This window comes from Periophthalmus magnuspinnatus, chromosome 9 (assembly GCF_009829125.3).
Source record: "Periophthalmus magnuspinnatus isolate fPerMag1 chromosome 9, fPerMag1.2.pri, whole genome shotgun sequence".
Classification (NCBI taxonomy): Eukaryota; Metazoa; Chordata; class Actinopteri; order Gobiiformes; family Gobiidae; genus Periophthalmus; species Periophthalmus magnuspinnatus.
Window position 1 is genome coordinate 16,434,283 of NC_047134.1, and position 27,803 is coordinate 16,462,085.

Genomic DNA, 27,803 nt, shown 5'->3' on the forward strand with positions numbered 1-27,803 from the left:
TGGAGTATTCAAACTATAGCACAGAATTTATTGGGACTTGAAGGACACAGTGGACGTGGCTTTCACATGCACTCAGCACTTTTCTGTACATCACATTAAACAAGAAAATTCCCCCTCTACAACTACATCCTCCTATATCTTCCCTTTACCACAAACTTTTAACATCATAAATCTGGGGTCTTCTGGTAGAAACAATAGAGGAACAACAAAGTGCTAATGTCTGTGTGGAAATTGGAGAGCATGCTTACAAGGAGGCACTTCAGTCTGATTTATATACTATAAATATACTCCTTTATCAAGTACTATGTAGAGAAAAAGAAACAGGCTTGTGTGTGAGATTGGTAAGGACAATTCAGTTACTGCATGGACCACTATAGTAGAAGATATATTAAAATAGGAAAAAAGACATTCGTAAATAGAGAAGAGTTGTAACTCTTGCTCTGTTTTAATTGGCTGTGTCGCTGTGAAAAGGCCACTTCTTTGTGTGTTTTGTGTCTTCCTCTTTCTCTGCCCACTAATATACACATGTTTATAAACACAATATTGTGGAATTCAATGTGAACTTCATATTTTGTAGATTCTATATGATTTTCCATTTGCACTAAGGAGCATTTCTTCACTCCATCTTTTTCATTTCAACCATATTGTAAATATAAATGGTAATATTATAAAACAAATGAAAATGCTGTGCAGTTTCAAGCCTGGATAAAGTCAAATTTAAATCAGTTTGCAATTCACTGCACACAACATACACAACTAAATAAATCTTCTCAAATAATGTAACTTTTCCACAGTATTGTAAATTATAAACATGTGTTTTACATACAACTTTTTTTCCAATTCCTGCAGCTATTAAATACCCTGTCTTCATTTGTAGTTGGACACTGCACAAGAGGAAGACCGATAAGTTTTGTGAGGCATTTTGAAGAACATCCAAAAAAAAGCAAATGTCTTATAGCATATAGTATATTATAGACACAAATATTTTGACAATGATGCAATGCAGCAGTTGTTCATAAATGGTGAAGGCATAGGGAGAGAAAAAAGACACTTATTCTGAAAAGCTCTAAAAGTAACAGTAGAAAAAAACGGCTTGTGTGACAATATCTATACAACAATGTGCCTTGAAAAAAAAAATGACATTAGTTTTTCAAAATGTGCAACTTGTAAATTTGGCTGAGTGCATGTGCTCCTCTCCACTCCATGGGGCAGCAACTCTGCAGAAAGTAGAGAGAGGAAAAAAGCGAAACAGGAGATTTCTGTACAAACTTCACATATTGTCAAATATAAAGTGACGTGGTAAACCGAGAGACTTGTGTTGTATACAATGATAACTAGGGCTGCACAATATTTAGAAAATGTATCACAATCTTGGCTAATGCAACAGTACATGATATTAGTGGATAATTAGTTTGTCAATAACTAATTTAAACGTAAATGTGGTAATTTTACTATTTCTTTTAACTGAAACACATTTCCTTCATTATTTCTTTAGATTTTTGTCTAAATTTTGACTAGGCATTTGATTCAGCGCTATATGTTTTTATAATTTAAAGTGAAATTGCAATTATAAGCATCCTGTATCAAGTGCAGTAAATACAGGTAGCAAATACCTAACTATTGCCATATTTAAAATTACAAATAACCTTTTTCTACTATCATGGGGCCCTAATGTTACCATCAGTGGAATGAGGTATGCAGAAGCGCAAAGGGATACAGCTGTCCATACTTATACTTTCTCCATGCATCAATTCACAATAAACACAGTTCTCACAAATCTGTCAGTCATTATGTAGCCTACTGGGCTTAAAGCGTATGATATGTCTGCAGGCTCATATTTATATCTAGAAAACAGTTCCAGGATTTGACCTCTTTCATGTTTGTCCATGTTGATGACAAACCAAAAATTCATCAGCATTACAACAAAATCACACAACCAAAAACTGTCATCTTTGGCCTGAGTATATGCAGGGCAATGTACATCAATGTGCTGAGGTTGCCGAGGTGATGTGTTTGTGAATGTTTCGGAGTGATCGTCTGAGGTAATGGGATGTGTAATATTCAAAGTAAATAAGTTAATATAGTTGTACAAGACGATGCAGGCACACGGTATAGACAGGGCCGTACACAGAAAAAATTGAAATGTTAAGGTCCATTGTACATGTTTGAGGTCTAGTCCTGAAGTAATCCTGGGTAACTTCTGGTGTATAGCTAATGTATCCTCTATTTAGTCCTTGATTAAGTCTTGGTTCATTTACTGTGGGTATGTTGATATCTGGTAATGTTTCCCATAAGTTTATACTGAGACTGTGATGGCACAGGCAATCCAATTATTTTATTTAATACAATTTTAGTATAAACTCTTCACCATTGCCTTCCTGATAAAAAAGAAAAAACAAACCTCTATCAGGGAGCCACCATAGTCCCATCTATAAATGGGAAACACTGTATCTAGATTATTTGTGTGGTTTTAATTTAGTAATGGTTTAGTCTAGGTTTTGCTACGTAATAACAATGCATTGGATTTTATAACACCCAAAGCTAAGATCTAGTTCTAGTTTAGTTCTGGATTTATCAAATACAGTTTTAGTGTAGTTCAGGTACAGTTATAATATAATATAGTTAAAAACCATGTTCAGTCCTTGGACCTAGTTCTGTACTTTGGACTAGTCCAAGTTCAGTTCTGCTATAGTCATGATTATTAATCCTTGTGGGTATTGTTTTTAATAAAACATTTCCTGTGTTGTGTTTATGGTTTTCAGATTAAATATACAGTAATATTATAAAAATACCAAGGGGTGGGTGTTGGTGACAGGTGCATATGGCCATGGTTGTATTAAATAGATAGGGATGAAAAGAATACGACATATACAAGCCAGGAAGTTAAGAGAGAAGAATCTTTCAAGAGAGACATTCACCAAGACCCCGTCCTCTGTTCCCTGTGGTGGTCTTCATATACAGTGGATCCCCTGAATATTTAGCTTGTTTTACTCTCCTCTTCAGTGGCTCTGTTCTATAGTCCAACAATCCTGAGGGTAAAATTAAGGTTTGTCCCAAAAAGTCTCCTCTCAAACCATCTGAAATGCACAAAGAAATGCCCACTGTCTGTTCCTTGGATTACCATTATAGACTTGGCAGGCTGAATCCAACTGCTGCTAAAAGACCCATGTCAGAACCAGGGCAGACAGCAGCAAGGAAGCCCTCCTAGGAGCTCTTCTTTCATATTTCTGTGTTTCTGTAAGTAAAATGTGGCTGCCACGTTTGGCCACTAGGGGGCAGAGTTAGACATGGAGTCCACGGAGTTGACGCTGGAAGACTGCACTCGGCTGTTGGAGATGGACACCTCTGGGTGCTGTAGGAGCAGAAAGAGACGATGAGTTACTTTATCACTGGAGTCTTACTGGTATTATTTATCTTTATTTGAGGACAATCCATAACTGTTTTTAGAGGCACATTCATCCCAGGTGAAATTAGTTGGAAATGACTTTATTTCAAAATATTAGAACTAACATGCACAGCAAGTGGTTTAAAATTGTTTTAAAATAAAATTAATTTTGGCCACTCACATGTCTCCTGAAGATTCGGTCCAGTAGGCTGCGCTTGGGGGGCTCTGGAGGCTGGTTCCAGTCAAGATCTGGCGGTCGTGTCCCTTGAGGTCCAAAAACATTCAAATCTCGAAAACACTCTGTCTCTATCATCTAACAATAAAAAAATTCATATTAAATACATGACCTAATGTTTATCCTGGTACATGATTCAAACTGGGAATTGTAATACACACCTCATTCTGCCATGGGATGGAAACGCTGCCTGTAGCAAATTTAGAGTAAAAGTCATTGTCAGTTTGGTCCAAATTCACTCCCTTGACTGTGGAGAACTGTTCAATGTCCAAAACATCTTTACAGTAGACGGCCCGAGGCTGGAGAGACATGAGTCGGAAAGAAAAACATTGAGAATGGCACCGAATTGCATAATGTGAACATTATGTAATGTAGCTGAATATAGTGATAAGAATAATCTGTGCAATACTTCACTTTTCCATTGAGGATAATCAAATGTATTAAACCAATGTGTAATGCCTGTGCTGTTGGGTGCTAAAAACAGACATCTAAAACGTAAAATCATGACATCATTAAACTGTTACCGCGTAATAAAATAATAACATTAAGGGATTAGGTTTATATTACGATTTGCTGGCTTCTTAAAGCACTACAGTGGTCTTTATTCATTCACTCCACACTCAGAGGTAGGTAGCTACTTTTGCTGCTACAGCTGCCCTGGAGTTATCTTCTGGCTCCTAAACCACCCCATTACACTGGTCAATGGACATACATGTTTTGTCTAATATGTATACAACTAAGAAGACAACTGTACAAAAATCACAACACACAAAAGCACAAAATATAATAGTGTTTTATGGTGACTATGGACCACTCACATCAGGCACAAATGGTGGGTCCACAATCCCAGCCTCGAGCCTCTTAAAGTTGATGTTTTTGAAGAATAAGTGTGCCTTCACTCCTGCTGCTTTGTCTGCCTGGCACCCAAGTCTCTGCTTTGGGTCTTTGGTCAGCAGCTGGGTGTGCACAAAGACAGTTACTTTAATTACTAAAATGTAAAGATGATAAATTAAATACTCAAATAGTATTTTTAAACATAATTTTAAACATAAAAGCAGATTTTATTGGTTTAATTACTACTACAAATACCTAACTGAGCACTCACCATTCGACAGATGGCCTTAGCGTCCTCTGTAAACTTTTCATTATACTCTTCCTCTTCCTCCTGCACTCTTCTCTCCACCTCCTCACGTTTTACCCTCTCCTTACGAGCACGGAAAGGTGACCGCCCAACTGTCATTTCATAAATTAGGCAGCCCAGACCCCACCAGTCCGGACTCATGGCATACTTTTCATTGTTTATGACCTCTGGAGCTAGAGAGATAACAGTGATGTTGTTAAATACTGGTAAATAATATTAAAAAAACATAATATAAATAATGACTACAATTCATCTTACCCATATACCCAACTGTCCCCACTCTCCCTCTAATTAGCTCTCCTTCAGGCACTTTGATGGCCAGCCCCAGATCCGAAATACGAATGTGTCCTATGAACAAAGTAGAAAATGGCTAAATACATTGTCATCAATTACAAACAGTGAATGGACACATGGCATTTTACTCACCATTGTCATCTAAAAGAATGTTTTCTGGTTTTAAATCCCTGTAAAAACAAGAGGCAAGCATGTGTTACAGAAGCAAACCCCTAGAATAACAATATAAAAAATAGTTATTACAGTGCATCATCATTTGTCAGCCGTTAGTCAGTAGTCAAGTTGCATAGTTAAAACTGGACTGAAATGTAGCACCATAAATGGGTGGTTATAATAAATAAAAAAAATCCTAAATACATATCCCTATTTACCTGTAGACTATTGACTCCCTGTGCAGGTGCTCCAGTCCGCAGGAGATCTGAGCAGCATAAAACTGGATCCGGTCCTTCTCAAAACCCGGTGTCCCCATGTTGTAAATGTGAAACTTCAAGTCCCCTCCGTTCATGATGGTCAGTACCAAACACAGGGCGTCTTTGGTCTCATACGCATACGCTAAACTTACCTGCAGCAAAAACAACATAACTGCATGTTTGCAAGGCATCCATTTGTGTAATGTGCTTAGTCATAACATTACAACCACAGGTAAAGTATCGTTACATAACAATAACATTACTAATATTTCTTATAAAAAAACATTTGTTAGCTGATGGGATGTCCCCAAAGAGGATGTGAAAAATACTGGTGTTTGACAATGGCCAAAATTTGATGTCTAGCATTATGTGTCCAAAAGGGGCAATTAAAAAAACGCACAGAGAAGTTTGCACAAAAACATGCATAAAGGATAGTTCTGAAAAGGATTAGAGCATTCAAGTACATTGGAGATTGCTGCATTTAGGGCAATGGATTATGCAAGTGGTTATAATGTTAGGATGTCAGTGTAGTTTATAGTGATATTATAGCAATCTACGTACAAAAATATACTCACAACAAATCTACTGTTGACTTTCTCTAAAATTTGTTTCTCATTGAGTGCCATGGACTCCCCTTTCCTCTTTTTGATCCTCTTTTTCTCCAGTTTCTTGCAGGCATACATCTTCCCTGTGGCTCTGACCTGACAGGCACACACCTGGCACAGAGAGACCACATTCATTATATCATTACTTTATAGAGAAGCACATGCTGCAGTTTAAATCCTCCATTAAATCCTCCATTATCATTATGAACCCACCTCTCCAAATCCGCCTTTACCCAGCACCCTGTATTGTCTGAACGTGTCCTTTGTGATTGGTTGCCTGACAAAAGACAGACACAGTAAAACCCATTAATAAACATTCACATATTATCGATTACGAGGAGATATTATCTGGGGAACTCAATACTGGCCTGCTGTGTTTCCTGTACAGAGGGTGTAGTCAGCTCTGAAAGCTTTCAATGGACTTTTAACTGCCTCTCATAGACTCCAGTATAAAGTATTTTCCAGTCTGTTGTGATCAGAGGCACCATATTTCCAGACTACTCTTAATGTTTGCAGTTACCTCACAATTAATGACCCTATTATGGGTTGTGTATGTTGTGTTATTGTGTAGATTGAATGTAAAAGTATTTATCATAATCTTGATAATTGTTTTTATTTATTTATTTGGTGAAAGTAAAATAATCACCAACTGACAATGATTTTTTTTGCTAAGCCTCCTACCCAGAGAAATTTACTATAAACATGGTCTTGCATCCACAAATTAATTTTCTAGAAACCAGTATTTTTATGACTGTATTGAAAATTTTGGATGTTCAAGGTAATATTTAGCTTGAGAGGTATGTCTCATTTTCCATGCAATTTGAGGATTGCTGGTGTTTTGTGTCATCAGTCAACAATATTTCCACTAACCTTTCCAGCATCTTCCACTGCAGAAAGCGGTCAAAGTACATGCTGTTCTGGTAGTCGGCGAAAGGAGCACCACTAAGGTAGTCGTGGACGGCCCTGATCCAAACAGAGAGCAGTGAGATAAAGGAAGTGGCATTTGTACAGTTCAAGCTGTACAGTACTGTGTGAAAAAGTGAGTGAGGAGGTGTGTAAAAATCCCTATTTGGCATTTTAGGAAGTGTCATTAATGGCCCAATGATGAAATAAATCTAAAGACTGTTCCAAAAGATCCTGTGGGAAGTTTACCCACTCCCCAAACTGGAAGATCTTTGAATTTAGTTAAGATACATTTATTGTCCCCATGGAAAAATTTGTCCTCCATTTGGCCCATCCTCCAATGCCACTGGGGTAACCTATTGAGGCAGTTGGGGGCCATCTCTATATCTTGAGCCAAACTCGGTCAGGACTAACTTAGGTGAAGGATTTTACCTACTGTGCATGTTTTGTGTTGATGGAGGAAACCAGAGTGTCTGAAACAGAACCTTCCTGCTGTGAGGCAAGAGTACTAACTATTCAGCCTCCGTGCCACCAAATTCTTATTAAGACAATGCCTCTGGCCAGTCTCGTAAGTCTTCACATTTTATTTTTAATTGTTTCTCAGCGATATTGTTGTTTTGAGAGAGCGATAGGCTTATCAGAGAGTTTTACATACACTTTTGTATCATGGTTCAAATTTAAAGCACATATATGGGTCAATGGGCGAGGGAAACTTACTTGCGGCAGTTGCTGAAGATCTCCTTACATGGACTGATCTGCAGGTTTTCCCTGCACTGGTCCACAAAGCCCTCCACAATGTCGACATGTTGAGGTGACTGTAACAAACACATGTAAACACAAAGGGTGGCACACATCAAAACATGGCATTACTTTTTATTACATGCTGTAAACATCTAGGCTACTAAGACATTTGGGGGCTTGAAACTGAACTGGACCAGACCACTTTTGGAGTTTTTCTGAAGATATGAACAGCAGATTAATGCAAAGTAGACCTGAAGTAGAAACACATAACTAAAACTTTTATAAAATACTATAGAAAACATTAAGGAAAGATTTTTGAACAAAGCACTAATGTTTAAGTTTTAGATATGATCTGACAAATAGATGGAGATTTAATGTAAACTGAATAAATAAATATAAGTCAGAATACAGCATCCAAAATAAAAAACAAAACAAAACAAACAAACACAAAAAACATAAAGTCACCACTCCATCACACAAAGCAAATGTTATTGTGAAGAAAAAAAAAACATTATGACCATTTTAACGTGTGGTCTTCCTTCATTTAATAGCTGCTAAACATGACCTCTTCAAAGTAACGGTTTCATGTATATTGGATGTATGTAGCTCTAACATAAACACAGCTCTTTGCCGGAGACTTCAGTTTGTCGAATGAACTATTTTTGCACATTTACATGAGTTATTAGACTGTCCATCATTTGCCTTTTGAAGGTTGAGTGTTTTTTATTGCAGAATAATTCAACGGAACTGCCTTGCTTACATTTCTTTCCCACAGGTGTACACATGAATCAAGCCTTGATAAACTCTGCTCTACATCCTAATATGAAGAAGAGACACAGCAGAAGAGGTTGTTGATATGCCTCCAAAATCATTATAGTGTGATGAAAACTCACATCTTTTGAAAGGAAAGTTTTGATGATCTGGTCCCCTCGGTATTTCCGTTTCTCATCAGGCGTCACCTCATAGTCTTCCTAAAAAAACACACAACAGGACAAATTACATTATAGTATTGATAGTACAAAAATCCACAAAAATAGTTTAGCGTGGGAGTGTTGCAACACATTTTAAAGCATCTTGTCAAAACAATGGAAAGACTTGCTTGACTTGCTGCTGTGGCCAATAAAATCCATAGCAATGCCCACAAATTTATATAAAGTTATTGTTAAGTTCATAAATTTACTTTTTACTTTTGTAAAAATGATAACAAATGTAAAAATGTACTCATCTTGTTGCATGATTGTGTAAACAAGCCACCGACGCACAAAAGACAAACTGGGAATGACACATGGGCACACAGACAGGGGCAGCTAAGAAAAAATATTGGTGCCACATATCAGCTTCATTTTCAAAATGGGACCAATATCAATATCTTGGAAAACCCTCCAATATTACTGATATCGATACTGGAACTTATTTATTCTCCATTCCTACCTATTATAGTTCAGATATCAAACTAAAATCCTTCACAAAATAATAATTCCAGGAAGAAAGAGTATAAAATGTATAAACATATGCTTTATCCTGATGGTTCCTGGTGGCCGGTGTTTTGGTAGACACACAGACAGCTTCCTCTGTGTAACTTGTGTGATTCACAGTCACTCTCACATTCACATATGCTGTGTTTGACTCTGCATATCAAAACTGCTGCTGACACAGACTGCAGCAGCAACACACAAGCTGATGATGGATACATGTTATATTTATAAATATAAAATAACAGTTTATGACTTCGAAGTGGTAACAAAAAAGTGAAAAAAGACACTTTTTTTTCCCTCACTGTCTGAAATGAAATCAGACTAAACTTTTCCTGTTTTAGTTCAAACAGGATTATCAAAATTATTTCTATGTACCAAGTGCCACAATAATAATTTTTCATTACTTTCTTCAAAGTCAGAAGTTTACATACAGTAAGATTACTATGCATTTAAATAATTTGGGAAAGCCCAGATGATGTTGTCATATCTTTGGAAGCTTCTGATGGGTTTATTGACAACATCTGAGTTAATTAGAGACACATGGATGTATTTGAAGGCACACCTGAAACACACTGCGTCTTTGTGTTACATCATGGGAAAGTCAAAAGAAACCAGCCAAGCTATTAGGAAGTCTGGTTCATCCTTGGGTGCAATTTCCAAATGCCTGAAGGTGCCACGTTCATCTGTTCAAACAATTACATGCAAATACAAACACCATGGGAATGTCCAGCCATCTTGTTCTGTGTCCCAGAGATGAACGTGCTTTGGGCCGAAATGTGCAGATCAACCCAAGAACAAAAGCAAAAGACCTTCTGTAGATGCTCCCTGAAGCTGGTAAGAGTGTGTCATTATCCACTGTGAAACGAGTACTGTACTGACATGGAGTGAAAGGCCACTCTGTCAGGGAGAAAACATTACTCCAAAAGAAACATAAAAAAGCCAGATCTTTGTCCCTGTGTGCATTTAAGACCTTCATTTTTCCACCATTCCAACTGTGAAATATGGGGGTGGCAGCATCATGTTGTGAGGTTGTTTTGCTGTAGGAGGGACTGGTGAACTTCACCAAACAGATGGCATCACAAGGAAATAACATTATGTGGAAATACTGAAGCAACATCTCAAGACATGAGCCAGAATGTTAAAGCTTGGGCACAAATAGGTCTTTCAAATGGACAATGACCTGAAGCATACTGCCAAACTGGTTACAAAAAGGCTTAAGGATAACAAAGACAATGTTTTGGAGTGTGGGCAGACCTGAGAAAGCATGTGTGAGCGAGGGCGCCTACAGACGTGGCTCAGTTACACCAGTTCTGTGGGCCAAATGGGCCAAAATTCCTGCCAATTATTGTGAGAAGCTTGTAAAAGGATATCCAAAAGGTTTGACCCAAGTCATACAGTTTAAAGGCAATGGTACCAAATACTAATGAAATGTATGTAAACGAAAGGAATGAAAAATTGTCTTTAAAAAATCAAATCTCTCATTATTCTGGCATTTAGAAAATAGTAATAATTTTGGTAATCTTAATTACCATTTATTAAAACAGGAAAAGTTTAGTCTGATTTCGTGTCAGACAGTGAGAAAAGAAAAGTGCATGTGTCTTTTTCTATAGTATATGTACATTTCTGTTTTCACCTGTATAAAAACCTACCTAGTGGAATAGAACATTTCTCTTTCTTCTGCGCATAGACTTTCAATTAATAATATGTGTCATTGTTTTCATTGTTTTATACTAGTGATGATTATAGTAATGCTCTTGTGAATGTTGAATATACATTATTTTGATTATTTCTGTCTAATTTTCATTACATCTTGAAACAACTGACTATTCCATTTTATATAGCACTATGAATGACGTCTTCGAGTTGAAAAGGGGCAAAGCAGCATGACACCCCAGACCCCCACTGTCCCGAGGTTTCGCTGTCTGAACTATGTCGCCTAGCAACCACACAGTAAACACTCAGGATTCCTGAAGGTCCGTGCATGTCATCGTGTCACAGCCGCGTCACCCACTTTCCACTACAGCGCTTACCACACATACACGCACACACACGCACACGCACACACATGCACTTACATACACTATATACCCTGCATACACCTAATGCCATACTGCCATACTGCTGCCTGGAACAAAGGCGTCTTACTAGAAAAACTTCAACAATTAATGCCAAACTTGCACAGATGGGCAGTCAACCATTTCAACCTGTTTATTAACACTTAAAGAAGCAAAAAGTATATATGTGTGTGTGTGTGTGTGTGTGTGTACTGTTTTGTAAATGTTTTCTCATGATATTCTACATAAAATTGCTGGGAAATCTAGTTCAAACAATATTGAAAAAAACAAAACAAAAAACTTTTAAATTAACTTGTCCTGGCCAATTTTAGGTGGTTATGGAATAGATTACATTTATTACTGTTAAAAAGTTGCTTCAGTAAATGTAAATAACTTCATGTGGACGTATACAGCTTGCGGCATGGATGAAAGAACAGATTGTGCATGATATAGCTGCCAAGAGTTGATTAATTGAGTCTTTGTCTCTGTGAGAATAAAGAGAAATTACACATGCAATGAATGAACTGTCTGACTCTGGGCCTTTGCAGATGGGAGGGTCAGCCAAAGGGAACAGAAGACGCCCCTGTCGCCCTTTTGGATCCTACATATAAAACAATTGTGCTACTCTCACAATCTTTCTAATGTCACAGGGACTGGTGCAACCACTGCCTCCAAATCAGTCTACAACTAAAATACACAAAATAGTACTGCTTGGTGCTTGATAACCTTTTAAAATCATTTGTATAATACTAAAATAATGTTTTCCCAGCCCATCCTCTGGATCCACTCCCCTCGCAGGACCCTTTATTTATTTAAGCCAATGACCCTTTGTTAGTTTTCAAGTTGAAAGCAACACATATTTTTTCATCTAATGAGGACACATCATATTTGTCCATGGGCTGCAACATAAAACAGATTTGAGAGTATGATTTGAGAGTATGAACCTGTAAAAGAGGTAACTAGTAGTTTTAATTTTCTCAAACTTACTTGACTTACGTTACTTGATAAGCAGTGATATGAGGTAAATTATGTGGTAATATAAATTTTCTTCAACATTATCTTGAGGAAATATTACCTTAACATTCTGGTTGTTAAGGTAATATTTACTGACACTGGTTTTGAATAGTAGTTTACAACTGACTTTTGAAGGTAATGTTATATGGTCTCCACACAAATTTGGTGTTCCAATCATCTGAAATCCAACCTCTTTACAGACTGAAGTCAGCCCCAGGCCCGGTTGGTTCAGAGTTCGTTGAGAGTGGGTTTCTCCATAGAATTTGTCACATGTACAGCACAATTAGCCATACCATGCGGTGGGATGTCCCGTTTTAGTATGGGTGGTTAAGTGGGGGATGCCGTGTTGGAAAAAAACACTGTGGGAAACAATGCTGCCCTTTACTGTCTTGTCACATGGCCACACAAAGATATTCTGGGCATAGATAAAATTTTAAAGTGTCATGTGGGTGCTGTTTGTCTAGACTAGAGGCTCTTGGGCTATAGTGTAGGTATTATTGGTGCTATATCGTTTGTCTGTTCTCATGATGTAAAAAAGACAAAGACTGTTTTACTCTCTGCTTTGTAAAGTGCACCTCTATTTAAGTGCTGGGTACGATCTGGTGTAGTCCTTGTTCTATCCTGTTCCCAATTAAGTGCTATCCTGCCATTGGTTTATTCTCAGCTCTTTTTTAATCTTGGTTTATGGTCTAGATCTTGTTTAAAACTTGGGTATAGCTTGACATATTTGTTTAACATTAAAAAAACATTTATCTGAACTTTTCCCAATCAAATATTGTACAAATGATGGATCTCATGGAAAAAAGTTTGAGGATGATCCATCTAGACGCAAGAGAAAAAGATGGGGATGGGAAGGGAGGGGGTTGAATAATAATAGAAAAATAGTTGAATAATCCCTACTCAGTTTAATTGTCTCCTCTGTGCTGACCTATGACTGTAATCAGAGTGAATGCATTGAACAGGCTGCTCACTTTATAGGACATGGCTTGTGTGTGAGTTTATGACGTTAAATGTCTTGCTCAAGGGCTCATCAATAGTAGAGAGTAAGGTGAAACTTCCTTGGGCTGAATATTGAAATAATATTATGGCTTCAATACAGGCCTGGTGGCATCCAATAATGACACAGAGACAAAAAAACTGTCACATCCATTCACAATGCTCAATGTTGAAGTCACCATTTTAGCATGCATGCCTTTGGTTCTTGGAGAGAACGCTGTAGGAATACATATGTATACCCCTCTTGCTGGAAGGTAAAACTCGCCTAACCCCAATCTAACTGCTCAAAAGCATGGACAAATTGATTAAAACAAATAAACAATTTAAAATCTACTGACCATTGATTGAATCTAAATCATCTATTCATAAAATATGTAATCCATATTACATGGTCTGAGTATTACCATTGCATCCAGAAGCTGGATACATCGCTGCAGTTTGGGTCTGGTCTCACAGAAAAGACGAAAGAGAAGCCGTCCAATGGGTTGTCTTTCACAGATGCTGGCATAGTCCCTTTCTGCAAACAGTAAAACAATTAAAACACAGACTAATTACTTTATGTAATTAAATGAAGGCTCTTAAACTCACCAATGGATTTGCCCAGGTCCACACACTGGCTTATATGAGGGAAGCGAAGAATCTCCTTCCATTTTTTACTCCGACCCTTCCTTTTTCCTCCTCCACCTGCAAAACATCAGTTTATCCTAATGAGGCTTCATAGTGACTAATAAATGAACCTGCACAAAACAACTTATCCTACATTCATATAGTTTGTCTATATAGTTCTGTAATCACATAGTCACAAAGTTAAATTTGACCAATTACTGACCATAATTGTCACTCATTTTGAATAATTAGGTCAAACTATCAAACTAACTCAGTCATCTTCTGTCAAAGTGACCGGTGTCAGACTGTTTGTGTCATATGTGTGTGTTATTGTGCGTTTGTGTGGTGTGTGTGTTGGCACAAACAGAAAGTCTACTCTATCCCGCTGAGTTCCCATCAGAACCCGGGACTCTGCCAGACTAGATTCCTCCTCTCTGATTAATCCAGCATTTGTTTCCTTTTAGTGTCTTACAAAGTCCACATGCAATTGCATTAGTTTGCTTAATTTTTGCTTTATTCTGCTCTTTCTTTCACACTGAATACACTGAGCTATTTTTTTTCCTTAGCGGAAAATGAAATGGATAGAATTTTACTTCAGATTGTCTCCTGAGATGTTGTTAGATGCACCCGGGTCTTCCAATTAAGGCACTTCCCATGTCCTCGTTAACCCCCTCCTCTTACACCTCAACGTTTTCCGTTGCATTTGGATGTTTATTTTATAATTATTCTCGCAATTTGAGAAGCCAAAGCTAATAATGAAGTGACAAGGACTTCCTCTAACCACTCCCAGTGTGCTGCTTCCCCACTCAGAGACGTCCAAGCCAAGAACAGAGGAAGCAATGACATCTTTAAGTAATAAGGCAGGAATGTGAATGGCACTACGTCATGCTGTAGTCCATTACGATCCTCTCTTCAAACACTGAATACACTTATTCAGTCATCAGCTATTTTGTTTTGTGCAGAAGTGTATCCTTATCCTCTTTCAGAATATTGTTTAAGAATGCATTTATAAGCAAATTTGGTAAACTTCATTTTCTTTTTAATCAAAGAATTTAAAGACATAATTCATCTGCAGACACCAACCAAAACCAGAGCACAGTCAAATTATTATTAATGAACATTTTTGTTCTATCGTGTTGCAGATTATTCTTTTTTAATGTAATAAAAGTAATGAAGTAAAAACATAATACATATCTCATCAACTTAGTACTACAATGTATAACAACAGTGCTCATGGTGAATTGGCCCCAAGAACAGTATTCCTTGCTTCTGTTATTTGTACTCTTAAAAAGCTTGTGATGGCAATATAGACACAACAAAAGAGAATTAAATGTTTGATACTATGCAACAATACCAGTGTCCTATACATCATATTGACAATATAATTTTATATACTTATGTATTACACACTACATGAATGGTAAATTGACACATTTTTTATATAGTGCTTTTCCACCTTCAAGGCACTCAAAGCACTTTACACCAAGAAACCACTCACCCATTCATACACACATTCATACACACACAGTGTACGTAGACACTGACAAGCATGTAGTAATATATTAATAACAGGAGTCAAAATATCCCCTAAGAGGATCATTAACCACCACCACCTGCTCCCTATCAACATTTTTGCTGACCAAAGTCACACTACACAAGCACACTTCCTTCTTTAAGACACAGGAATACAGTTACCAGTAATATTAGTTATTATTTTAAATAGTAAAACATACAACATGGTGATAATGCTGTGCAAAGATCTTCCTTTCAAGGGTCAACAGTGTTTAAACTTGCCCCAGTGCTCCTCTGTAACACAATACTGAGACATAAACATTAGGTAAGGTTAATTCTATTTTATTTATCATTTCTTTTATTTTGATCATATTGTGGCCAAATTGCAATGAGCCAGTAACTCACACTATTACTGTCACTGCTTTAGGTGCCTGTTTATGGGTCAAATAAGGTCATAGGCTTTTGTATCCACCAAAACTGTTGCATGGCCAAAATGCAAAGTAAAAATACAATGACTACACAGTATCAGTTGTATCTAGTCACACCCTCATTGTTATATACTTAAACACTAGACACAATACTTATGGTAAAAAATAGCTGCACAAAGCCATACACACAATAGCATTTTAGTTGTTTATCCAAAATTAATATAAAAGAAATTCACCTTTATGATTATTCCACATTCCACACACTTTAGCAAAGTCCATGTAAAGGCCGTGCTTAGTGTAAGAACAGTTTAAACACTATGTAGATGACAATATGACAACAGCAATGAATTTGTCATTTTGAACCTATACTAATATTATTTGACTCACGTCTGGACAGTCTTCTTCATTCACAGGCAGCCACACCCAAAACACATCTTGATACATAAATAATTCATCCCAGAGTTATCCATGCACTTGCAACATGCTATTTCCTGTCTGTCTCTGGGTCTCTAGACTTCTCACATTATTACCCTCCTAGACCTAAATATACCACTGCTCTTACTGTATTGTATGATGAGTGCAGAGTATAGTGCATTGTCATTAAGTTGAAAGATTTTGGTGGCTGCACTTTACAAAGTAGTTCCTGAGGGAAGCTTATAAAAGACAGTAAACTTTGATAACAGGAAGCTTTCAAATGTGTGCACTGTATTAACAGACTAAAAGAGCATGCTGTTCAATATGCTTTTAATGTTGACTACAGGTGTAATGGTGATGGTTATATAAGTCTAAAAATGCCCCTAAATCTCCACATTATTTTTTAGCATTAAACTCTGAGGGCTGTCACTTAAATTTGAGCCAAAATATGCTGTGGGCTGTGGATACAGGAACTTGTCAGTCTAATTTGTTCCATGCGGCTAGCGTGGTCGCCTCCCTTTATTTATGCTGCTGCTTAGCAGCTCTGACATCATCAAGTCAAGTGCAGCGAAATTAAGGTCATAGAGGGACGACGTTTGCCTGGCGGGACACCAGGGGGTTACCGACATCCTGCATATGAGTGAATAGCTTCTGTTCATTTAAAGGAGCCACCTCTTAATAACTCTCATTGTTTCATGTGCTGTATAGTTTTTGAAGTCCCTATACTGTAATAAAATATAGGTCTGTGTAGATTTTCAGTGATTTTTTGTCCTTACATTACCCCTTTAGTTGCCTCCATAGCAAATACCCAGCCTCCTATTGTGCAGTGCTTTGCTAATTGATAAGGCAGGCTTTTATATTGAATGGCCTTTATGGTGCAACTCTTTTCATTTGTCCCAGCTTAGGACTAGCACCGGCTACAATTGGTCATTCAATTATTATGTATCCTCTCCTTGGGAATGATCTCAAAAAGTTTATTTTGTTAACAACCATTGAAGTAATAAAATTTACATCCAAAATCAAACTGGACAAAACAATTCAACATATCTCAGTGGTGGTGCATCTGGATGTGCGGGGACATTATCAGCAGATGTGAAAGGGAGGCAGAGGCAAGGTGTGAATGTGTGAGATTTGATCCACCTACACAGTGAAAAGTCAAGCAGAGGATTTCAGAAACTCTCCACTCATCTGTTCTTGGCACCAAACGTGCTCCTTGTTCAGTTGATGTCGTTCTGATTATCTAACAGTGGCCTCTTCTCACATCACCTCCTTTGTCTGATCTGCTAAATGTCGGCTTCACTGTTGAGTCACACAGTGGTGGTCAGAGAGTCGTTTACACACTTTTACATTTCTGCTCCTAAGAACATAAAAAGCAAATGTGAAACTTTGCTTTGGCACTGCCTCCATTGCCAACAATTTGATCAATTCTGAGTACCTTGACAACATGTTATTGTAAGCCTGACAAATGGATTTTACTATGTCGATGAATGTAGGTGAGTCACACTTTTAAGATTTGTTAAATGTTTTCCTTTTATATCTCAGTAAATAAAAAATATACAAATGATTATTTTTCCATTACAGTGTGTTCAGACCATGTCTGTTTTTAAATAGTGGAGAAATAATATTAGTTTTTTTTCCCTGTCAATTTTTATTTTTGTTTTGCAAACATGAATATTTACAATATGAAGTATATCTTGACAAAAGAAAAAAATAAACATATATTTAAAAGAACACAACTTCTGACACCTCACTAAATCTTTTGCACAGAGCATTTGAATGATGGTGTTTTTTCTTAAGTGCTGAAAGGTTTGTGCGCCACAGGATGTAACACAGCCCAACTCTAAGCTCTGAGAGGACTATAGGAGGAAGACGCTCTTTGTTCCAATATGAAGTCATGTTGTCGGTCCCTCTTTCCAGCTCAATTATTAGCGCCCTGCACCCGCTCTGACCACATCTGCCTCATTACTACGGCAATAAAGAGGCAACATCTGCAAATGCACTCAGCAGGCAAACATGTGACGAGGGGATTCACCAGACACTATTTTCAAAGCTGCAATAATAATAAGGTCATATGTGAAATCACTTATTCAGGGTCATTGAGTCAAAATCAGTCATACACAATAAAACGTGATCTTATCAGTACAGTCAATGCAGTGTGAGCTGTGTCCAAATATTCGTGGCTGCACGGACAATAACAAATGAATGTAACCTTTCAGTGGAGCTGTATTTAGCATGAAGGCCACATGAAGGCTTCTCCCCTTAGCACATACATTTAGGTGTACATTTAACAACTTAAACAAAAAGAAAACGCATATTTTTTTAAACAAGGAATTTAAAAACAATATAGTAGTGTAGTCAAAACTAAATAAACATGTATAAACATACAAAAATTTCAAACTCAAATTTGAAAGGAAAAGGAAACAGATGGATATGACTGATAAATACCGCTTTTTAAATGTTCAACTCTAAATACATAATTAATAATGTCCTATATAGTTATGGCATATATTAAGATCTTTCTAAATATTTTCAGGAAAGGTAAATTTGTCCCAGTTATGTAATTTTTGTTCAGTATCAATACATGCTCAATCTAGTTTTGATACAAGCTTTAGTATAACTAGATTACAGTCTATTTATAAATACTGTGAGTAAATTAAAGGTGCAATTTAGTTTTTGCTATATATAAAACTGTTTATAGTCCATACATCTTCATTAAGTGTATGGCTATAAATAGAAAGCTGCCTGAGGGTAGATTTGTTAACACAAAATGAGGTGGTCAAACCGGTCCGTGACCTCAGAGCCTGTGAGCGCTGACAGTTGTAACCAAGTAACTGTATAAGGCCATGTTTACACGGTTTCACATGTGACTATCATTTTCAATCATGTCTTTGTGAAGGGGCCAATCAGAACAATGCCTTCTCTCCATGCTAACATGGATTCAGTGAAAAATAGGTGTGTAATTTACATGAATTCACAAACTGGTTCTAGACTTGAATTAACTGGAAACAATTTCAAAAGTCTAGGTATTTTATCAATACATAAGATTGTGAGTAGTAGTATCTATGATATCAGTGACAGAAGCAGTGCTATAGTGATTGTGGTTGTACAGCTTCACAGTTATATGGAGGAAGTACGGAACAATAACTGATAAGTACTTAAGTGCTGAGAAAGACAGTGACTGAAATGTTGCATGTCAGATCTGCAGCACAAATCTCACAAAGAAGGAGAGGGCAGGGTACATTTCCTGAAGTGTCAGGAAGAGTCAGGTGGCACAAGTTTCCTGTTCTAAAAATAAATCAAATATGGAATGTGAGAGGGAAAACAGCCCCATACTGCCCACATATCCAATAAAGTCAAATTATATAACCCGCCTGAGTATGAGCGATCAAAGCACAGCAGCGCCGGGCATGCTGGGTAATACTGTATGTGCTATTTGTTCTTCTATAACATCAATGAGGAGGGACAGAACAGAGTCCAACTGCAATAAGGTGCTTCAGTGCTTCAAAACTATTTGGATGTAGTCCATAAGAGACACAAACATAACATTGGCCTAAGAACACACTACTACTCCTTGTACTTTTACTATTAACCAAGGCGGCTAATCCAGAGCAATCCAGGTGCTAAGATATAACCGAACATGACAAAGACGTAAAGAAAGATGGAATCTAAAGAATCTGAAATTTCATTCCAGGCTCTCAAAATAGCCCAGACTGAGCACCAGTTTAGAAGGGATTTCAAAATTATTTAAATTATTTTGTTAATTGATAAACATGATTATTAAGGTCAAAATAAAATCGTGAGAACTACGAATTATAAATATAAATAAACGTATAATTGTAATGATTTCAAAGGTAAAAATAAGTCATTTCAGTGTAATTTACTGGCCTGAAAGTAAACCTAAAAGTAAAATGCTTTATTTATTTATGTCACATTATCTTGACATCATTGTTTAGAAAGTTCTAATTCATAAAGCTGCTCTTATACTTGAGGAGTGGTATTTTAATAAGATCATGAGAATAAAAGAAAATTAAGGGTTTCACAATTGGTTGGTCATTGTGTCAACAATCGTCAATAATTGTAAATTCCTAATCATACCATTCCTACTTTGTATTGTACAGATGATTTTCAAGAGGGGTAAGAGAGGCTTTTCACAGCAAGACCAAAACGCCAACCGGATACAGGGTTAAAATGATTACATTGCCCTTGTAGACTCTTTCCTTTCAAGCTGCTTTGGACTTCCTGTGTGGCCTTAAAACACACACATTAAGATGTTCACTGACTTCTACTCCGATGTTGACATTCCTTTGTCTTTTGTTTCTCTTATGACAACATCCCCTAAAAAACGTAGAGTCATGAAGCAGAGTGAGCCCAAATGCTTTATGAAAAACTTCAGAGGAAATAGGAATTGGAGTTGTTCACATGACAGTTCATTCTTTCCATCTTATGCAAAAATCAAATTTCCCTAAAGATAAAACTATAGGGAAATTAGATTAGTGACAGTGTGACAGTTTGCATAGAGACTAGACAGTGATGGAGAAAGTACGCAGCTCCTTTACTCAAAAGTAGAGATTAAGTGGCAGTGGTTGCAGTCCAGTCTGTCATTTGATGAAGAATGACTGTACTAGTAAAAAAAAAAAAAACAAAGGACAAGGCTAAATACAACAAGTTTTCATGAAATGCTTATTCTTGTTTCCAGCTGACACAAAAAGTACACCGTTATGTTGATGATGCATTCTTGGTGTTGGATGGCAGTCAAACACTTTAGTTTTGCCATTGATTGCTGTCAGATTAATGCGCATTAAATATTAACACAGCAGACCCTAATGACCAAGCAGGAAGAACATCTACCGAGCATTGACAGGGAAGTACTCGGTTATGGTAAATCAGTGTGACTGAATTATGAAGCATGCACCTGCCACGTTCTCAGATCGTTTACTGCATACCACGAGTACTTCTGAAGAGCTGTCAAAAAGGACGTTTTTCCCTGCTTTCACTTTCGCTTAAAATTCTTCACATAATTAATGCGTTTCTTCGATCCGCAGAGAACAGGCATGAACTTGTTGCATCCAGCGGAGTTACGTATACTATATGTGTGGGCAGGAACTGCAATAACAATAGAGATAGTAAGAGCCAGAGAGCAGAATTTTTCCACTCAAGAAAAAATGAGTCACACTCCTACTCAAAACATAGCCAGCCTTGTGATATGGTGTGGATGAGAGGGACCCATCAGGAGCTCTCTTTTGGACATTTGCAGAGAACAATGCAAAATGTGCTGGATGCATTTGTGGTTGTCCATCTACACCAGGGGTGTCAAACACATTTTCACCAAGGGCCACATCAGCAAAATGGCTGCTCTCAAAGGACCAGATGTAAAATAAATCTAACTCATTTTTCAACTTGTTAATTCACTATTTCTGTATTTATTAATTACTCAAGTTACAAATAGTGCATATGCGTTTGCCTAGATGTAAAAATATGGCTGTGTAAATGCGTATCTCCTGATAAATTGAGATTTTAAGACCATCATACCTTTTAATTTACCCTGTCGAGGGCCACATAAAATGATGTGGAGGGCCACATTTGGCCCACGGGCCTTGACTTTGACACATGTGATCTACACCTTGTTGTATCTGATAACACAGTTTACAAAATATTAATATGCTACAAAGTGACTTAAGCTGCTAACAGTACGCAGGGTGATAGCTAGCTGTTGTTGTAATTGTACTGTGATTGGTAAAATAGCAAAAGTGATGCACGTGGAAGTAAAAAAAATAAAAATAAATTATGCGTGTGTGTCATTTGTTATATCTCCAATGGGACATTTCTGTTAAACGTAATCACAAACATTTTGGCTGGAACTGTTCTGTAAGGAGGAAGTCAAGTAAAAGGAAAAACACATCATAAGTAAAAATCAACATATTTATGCTAATATGAATTTAGCAGGATGGAGAGACCTCAAATACAGAAATAACTATGGCATATCAATTATCGGTTTTAAATGTGTGAGAATCGCCAGGGAAGCACAGTTCCTCATGTGTATCTTATTCTCCCATCCATTACCACCCTCCAGTTCACAAGTGCTTGAGGACATTCTGCATGTTCGAAGACAACACAGATTACTTGTACAAAGATCTCACACGTCATATCTCATATGTTATCTTGTATCAAAATATCTGCTATCTCCACACATGCTTAACAGATTGGCTTCATAGCATTTAGCAAGCAATAACGCAAGGATTAGGACATGGAAATTAACCAGTAAGACCAAGAGCTTATGTCATTAACATAGGACAACAACAAAGGACAAAGTTTCACTTTTTTTTCATGAAATACCTGACATTAATTATTTAGCTGAAAAAATGGAGAGAAATGTACCTAATTCTTGTCTGCCTATAGGACCAGTCAATTGTTTTGGTACAGGCCCCAGTCCCTTACAAATGTAGAAAAAAAAGGTTTACATTATAGACAAACTTTAAACTGATAATTAACAATAAGGATATGGTCAGAGTTCAATAAGAGTTACACTGCACTCTTTTTATAAGCCATATATACCTCAGCCATAGTGGTCACGTGTTAATCTCTTTGAGCTCGTACCAAGAAAGGAAAAATTGAGAAAGTTGCAAGAGCATTTAATACAAAACATAAACAAACTACTGCATACTAAGATGGCAAATACAACAATAAACTAAAGGACTTAAGCTCACGTCTTGCTACTATTACTAGGCTATTTTTATGGCAACCCTTAGTAAATGTGACAGCACAGACCTAGAGCCAGCAGGCAGTGGAGAGGAATCCTGTAAACTGGTCCAGACTAAATACCCGAGCACTATTACCGCAATTCAAGGAAGGCATCTGGACGCAGTAATGCTGTTTTCCCCTTTAACTCCCATTCACGGCATTTGACGGCAAATGATGTCTGCCAGGCCTGGAATCTGCCTGGGCTGCCAGCCACAGTGAGTAGTGAATGAGCGCACAGACACAAACACATTGTATAAAAAGCTTCTGTAATGATGTCTAGTTTACGTTTTAACATAGGAATTCTACCCACAGGCCGTGTGCGAACACTTAGGCCTACTGTACTACGCCATGAATAAAGGTCTAAGCTTGTTGACTGTTATTGTACAAATATTGAAATTACAGCTGGCCTACATAATTTAATTTAAATGAATAGGCTTGAGATTGAATATTCCAGTAATGAAAACAATGGACCAAACACGATTTATAAGGCTAAGGTCATTTTCACACTGCCTCTAGTTAGGTCGCTCCGAGAGCGGTACTTGGGCTGGTGTGAACCCAACAGTGGCGCTCTGGACTGCATTGAGAGCTGGCTCTGAGTGCGCTTAAAACAGGAGGTCTCTGGGCGGTTCCAGTCGCACTCTGGAGCAGGCAAGTGCGCTGTGAACATGGCCGACCTAAGGTATCGACCTACTCAGTCCTCAGTGACAATGAAAGTGCTTGGAATTGGGCAGAAAAAGCACTCAGATCATGTATATTTGTGTGAATGGGCGCTGCAGAGCTGCTGTTTGACACGTTCATCTAAGGAGGCAATTAGGATCAATTTAATACCAGCCACATTCTCCTCCTGCCTCTGCGCGGGTAAGGCTGGGTTTGTCTCCACAGGTAAGCATGGGTCTGTCTGTGTTGTTCAAAAAGCTTTTTTTCTTCCCGGCTACCAGCGCGTACAGTCGTCACAGTGTATTTAGCCACATGTGAACGAAAAGACCAAGAAAAGAAACGACCTCATTCTCTCAGATCAGGTCTTGGACAGAAAAGGTCTAAGGCAGCTCAACAAAACAAACTTTATCTATAACAGGTTTTCACACTGCCACTACTTAGGCCGATGTAAAAGAGCATTGGCTCTGAAAGCGGTGCGGTTGGGCCGGTGTGAACATGACAGTCGCACTCTGAACCGCAGTAAAAGGCTGCTCCCTGAGCTCTTGAAACAGGTGGTGTCAGAGCGGGGTGAGCGCGGTGTGACACACTGTACACGTATTTCACCCTAAGCAAGCGTAAAAAAACAGCACGCTTTGGACGTATTTCTTAGAATATATTAAAAGTGAATGGGGATGGCCAGTACCCGCGCAAGGCGCGCGTATAGTGCTGCAAGTCCTGCGCGCGTAGATATATATAAAATAACTTCAAGAAGAACAACCTAGAGCGCGTATCCCCATCAAAATACACAGAAAAATAAACCCTCTCCTTCAAGTCTGATTGACTTTATTATTGACAAACACATAATCAGTGCTGTCGTCCCGCACCTTAAGCGGGGCATATGCACGCGGCACTGACCCTTCTGGGAAAGTCGATCAGACTTGAAGGGGCGCGTTTAACCCCCATGTAACGGGTCTACAGTGAAAATAACTAGCTGAATAGGCTTGTATTTACCGTCCGCACATACTGACTACGGCAAATTTTCAAAGTTCATTTCAAAACACAAATTGACTGTCTTTCTGAACCTGAACTCCTTCAAACGATCCATAACTGTCCCAGCAATAAGTAGTGCTGATGGTAAAACCACAAAAACAACAACAAATGTACGCTCCATGCTCCCGTAGAGTGCCAAAAATAGGTTGCATTCTATTTTCTGAAATCTACGCACAGGACGTGCTACTCCATACGTGAGCCTTGCGCGGGCAGTGTGGGCCTCCCTATTCATTTATAACGGATAATAAAAAAGGCGTCCAAAATGTGTTGTTTTTGCGCTTGCGTGGGGCCAAATATGCGTGCAGTGTGTCGTAGGCCCAAGACCTAGTTCTGTTTACTTCACTTTTGGGTCGCTCTTGTTCACGTGCACCGCGCGTCAGTCATCCCAAACACTCCATGAGTCACATGAGAGGCCATCAGCTGATCGCCGAACGTATCTCCATGACAACGCGCTTCAAGCAGAACCCAGTGAGCACGAGCGCACGCGCCCGCTTCCATGGCTAAATCTAGGGTCGGTCCAGAGAGCGCAGTGACTGAAAACGAGGGTGCATTGTCACTGTGTTTTCTGCACATTTCTGTTGCTGGTCTCTATGTAGATGTTATTGCTCCACACTATGGCATTGAAGTATCTATCTCCATGAAGACAAGCAGATGGTGCTGCACCAGGACAATTTACAGGTCAAATCTGTAGAAAGGCGATCTCCTTTTTCAGCAATAATAAAATACATGTTAAATGCAGTGCTGTGGAACATTACAGACACATCAGTAATATCTCCATGGAGATACACAAAACCTGCATCTTTTTTCAACTTTTTTCCATAATTGGCATAAATAAAGTAAAATCTATTACTGATCTATACAACACCTGGCAGCCATATCCGCTAGATAAATGCCCAAAGGTTTCCTCTAAATTGCCATAACCCTTCAGCACAGCTTTATGTCTGTTCAACAGCATTACTGCCCCTTTGACATGGTTAACAGGGGATGTCAGATGATGCTCAGATGATTATCCTGGATTAGCTGTTTTTCCTCCTCACCATCATCTCCTGTATCACTCCTCATGTTAGAGGCTCCATAGAAAGACAGACCTGGGGTGGCAGTAGCTCACTTAGTTTGTTATATAACATTCAATTTGATTAAATATATAATACATACATACATACATACATACATACATACATACATACATACATACATACATACATACATACATACATACATACATACATACATACATACATACATACATACATACATACATACATAATTTTAATTGTGAGTACAGACCTTTTAAATCCAGTAGCCTATGCTCCGTTTTGGGACATGGGATTGTAAATGTATGAACTGACCAACCAACAGTTTAAACAGGTTCTTCCTAGATGCTGGTCTGCCACATAGAAGATTGAGATGTCTCTCATTTAAACCACTGTCCCATACAGACGAAGTCCTCTTATTCACTCACTTTGGCTAGTATGTGACCTACAACTGCCTCCGTGCACTACACTTGTTATAGAGCAATGGGAGAGTAAGTTTGGCACTAGGCCTGTAAGCTAAAACCACTAATGATTTAGACCCTAAAGGACACAACCAATAATACATCTGTAACAAGCTGTAACAAATGAGACCTACTGTGTCAAGCAGTGGTTATAGTCACAGCCAACATGTGTGTTTCCCTGGAGTCAGTCACTTTGAGTTTGACATGTTAGGAGGTTACGTTTAGTAGCCTAGATCACACTTATTGTACTAATTATTCCAAGTCAAGTTACAGCTTTTTAAATTGAATATTCATGCTGTCAAACCAATGGTGAAAATGCCAACATGAACCACCGACCTTGCAGATGCGTATTTATGATAACTCTATGAGTATGTATATGAGTGTATAGGCTAAGGGTTGTTAATAGAACCTATGACTAAAGCCACAATCACCAAGATTTATTGTGAATAATTGGGTAATTAACTTGTATTGTCTTTCTGCTTTTTGCGAGTCATTTTCTTGGGGACACTCCTGGAGTCCTGCACGCCTGGCTCCTGGCTGCTCTCGTTTGCCTCACAGCGACTCTACCTTATACAAGTAATTCTCAACAATGTCATGCTGCTAAATAGGGGGTACAACATTTGCAAAGTGCACATGTGGCCTTCACGGCAGAGCGATCGACCAATCCCATGCATTCAGCCACTTGTGGATACCGATCACGTAGCCAATAGGCTATAGAGATCACAAAAAACACATGTCTCTTTGCTCTAAGGATTGACCTCCAAGTAGAGGAAGACCAGGGATCAATGCAGAGCTTCAGCGTTTGCCACAGCATGTAAAACGTTGCGAAAGAGCGCATTCATTTGCACGGACAGCGAAAGCGGATGTGGGAGGCAACCCCCGCCTCCTCTGCGCGGTTGTTCTTGCATGGGCTATGCGGTGGGAAAACGCTGTCAAGAACATCACGGACGACTCTGATGTCAGGGCTGCCATGTACAAGAGGAGAGGCGTTTCCCACCGCGAGAATAGCTCTTATGGCAATGCATAAGGTCCCCCCTCACTGTTGCATCTGGACTTAGGCTGTAACTGCTCCCCAACATACCCAATATATGTTCAATATATGTTCAGCGCCCATTTGATACCATTTGTACTGTTTATACTCACCCTCTCTGGCTTTCAGCAGTACAGTGTTGGCTACAATGTTCTCCAGCTCCATCAAAAACGGTCCTAAATACTGGGGTTGGTGGAAGGAGGCGTCTGCAGCAAATTAAAATGAGCGTCCTTGAGCGAGGATGGTATTTTTTAATCCTCCTCTTCGGTATCCGAATCAAAATCTCTCCTATCAAAGCCGTAAGGAATAAAACAGGATGCGATAGGTTTGCTTGCAATAGAAGCTTTGCATCGTTCTTCTTGTTGTCGGCTGGATGTGCGGCGGCGGCGCATTTCTACTCCAATCCCCCCAAAACCTTTCCATACGTGTTTTGGCAGCGGATGCCCCTCTTCCAGATGCGCAAAGGGGAAATCAAGTCAAATAGTGGGACATATACACAAGCCTATAGAAAAAAACGTGCTCTTGACAGTAGCAGTATACCAGGTTAGTGGCAGCTTTGCATTACACCAGTTGGGGTTGGCTGAGTCCACAAGAGCCAGAAGAGAGAGAGGACATCAGCGCACCCCTCCCTCCCCCTTCTC

The 27,803-nt window shown here is 38.5% G+C and overlaps 1 protein-coding gene across 1 annotated transcript; it reads right to left on the minus strand.

The window, feature by feature from the left end:
- On the minus strand, window positions 1–27,792 carry grk5l (G protein-coupled receptor kinase 5 like). The gene is made up of 16 exons (XM_033973408.2): window positions 27,276–27,792; window positions 13,842–13,937; window positions 13,658–13,770; window positions 8,608–8,685; window positions 7,691–7,788; window positions 6,941–7,033; window positions 6,284–6,347; window positions 6,041–6,181; window positions 5,427–5,617; window positions 5,188–5,225; window positions 5,020–5,109; window positions 4,726–4,934; window positions 4,439–4,576; window positions 3,782–3,919; window positions 3,567–3,698; window positions 1–3,352 (listed from the first exon to the last, which is right to left on the minus strand). The coding sequence occupies exons 1-16, from the start codon at window positions 27,325–27,327 to the stop codon at window positions 3,269–3,271; spliced, it is 1,755 nt and encodes a 584-aa protein (XP_033829299.1). The 5' UTR covers window positions 27,328–27,792; the 3' UTR covers window positions 1–3,268.
- Between the last annotated feature and the right edge of the window lie 11 nt (window positions 27,793–27,803).

Bases quoted from the DNA above. Each gene is read 5' to 3' on its own strand.
- grk5l (XM_033973408.2), bottom strand. From the start codon at position 27,327: ATGGAGCTGGAGAACATTGTAGCCAACACTGTACTGCTGAAAGCCAGA. The intron at 8,686-13,657 runs GTAATACTCAGA...GTGTTTTTTTAG, and splicing joins TCCAGCTTCTGGATGCAATG to GAAGACTATGAGGTGACGCC. The intron at 6,182-6,283 runs GTGGGTTCATAA...TCTCTGTGCCAG, and splicing joins GTAAAGGCGGATTTGGAGAG to GTGTGTGCCTGTCAGGTCAG.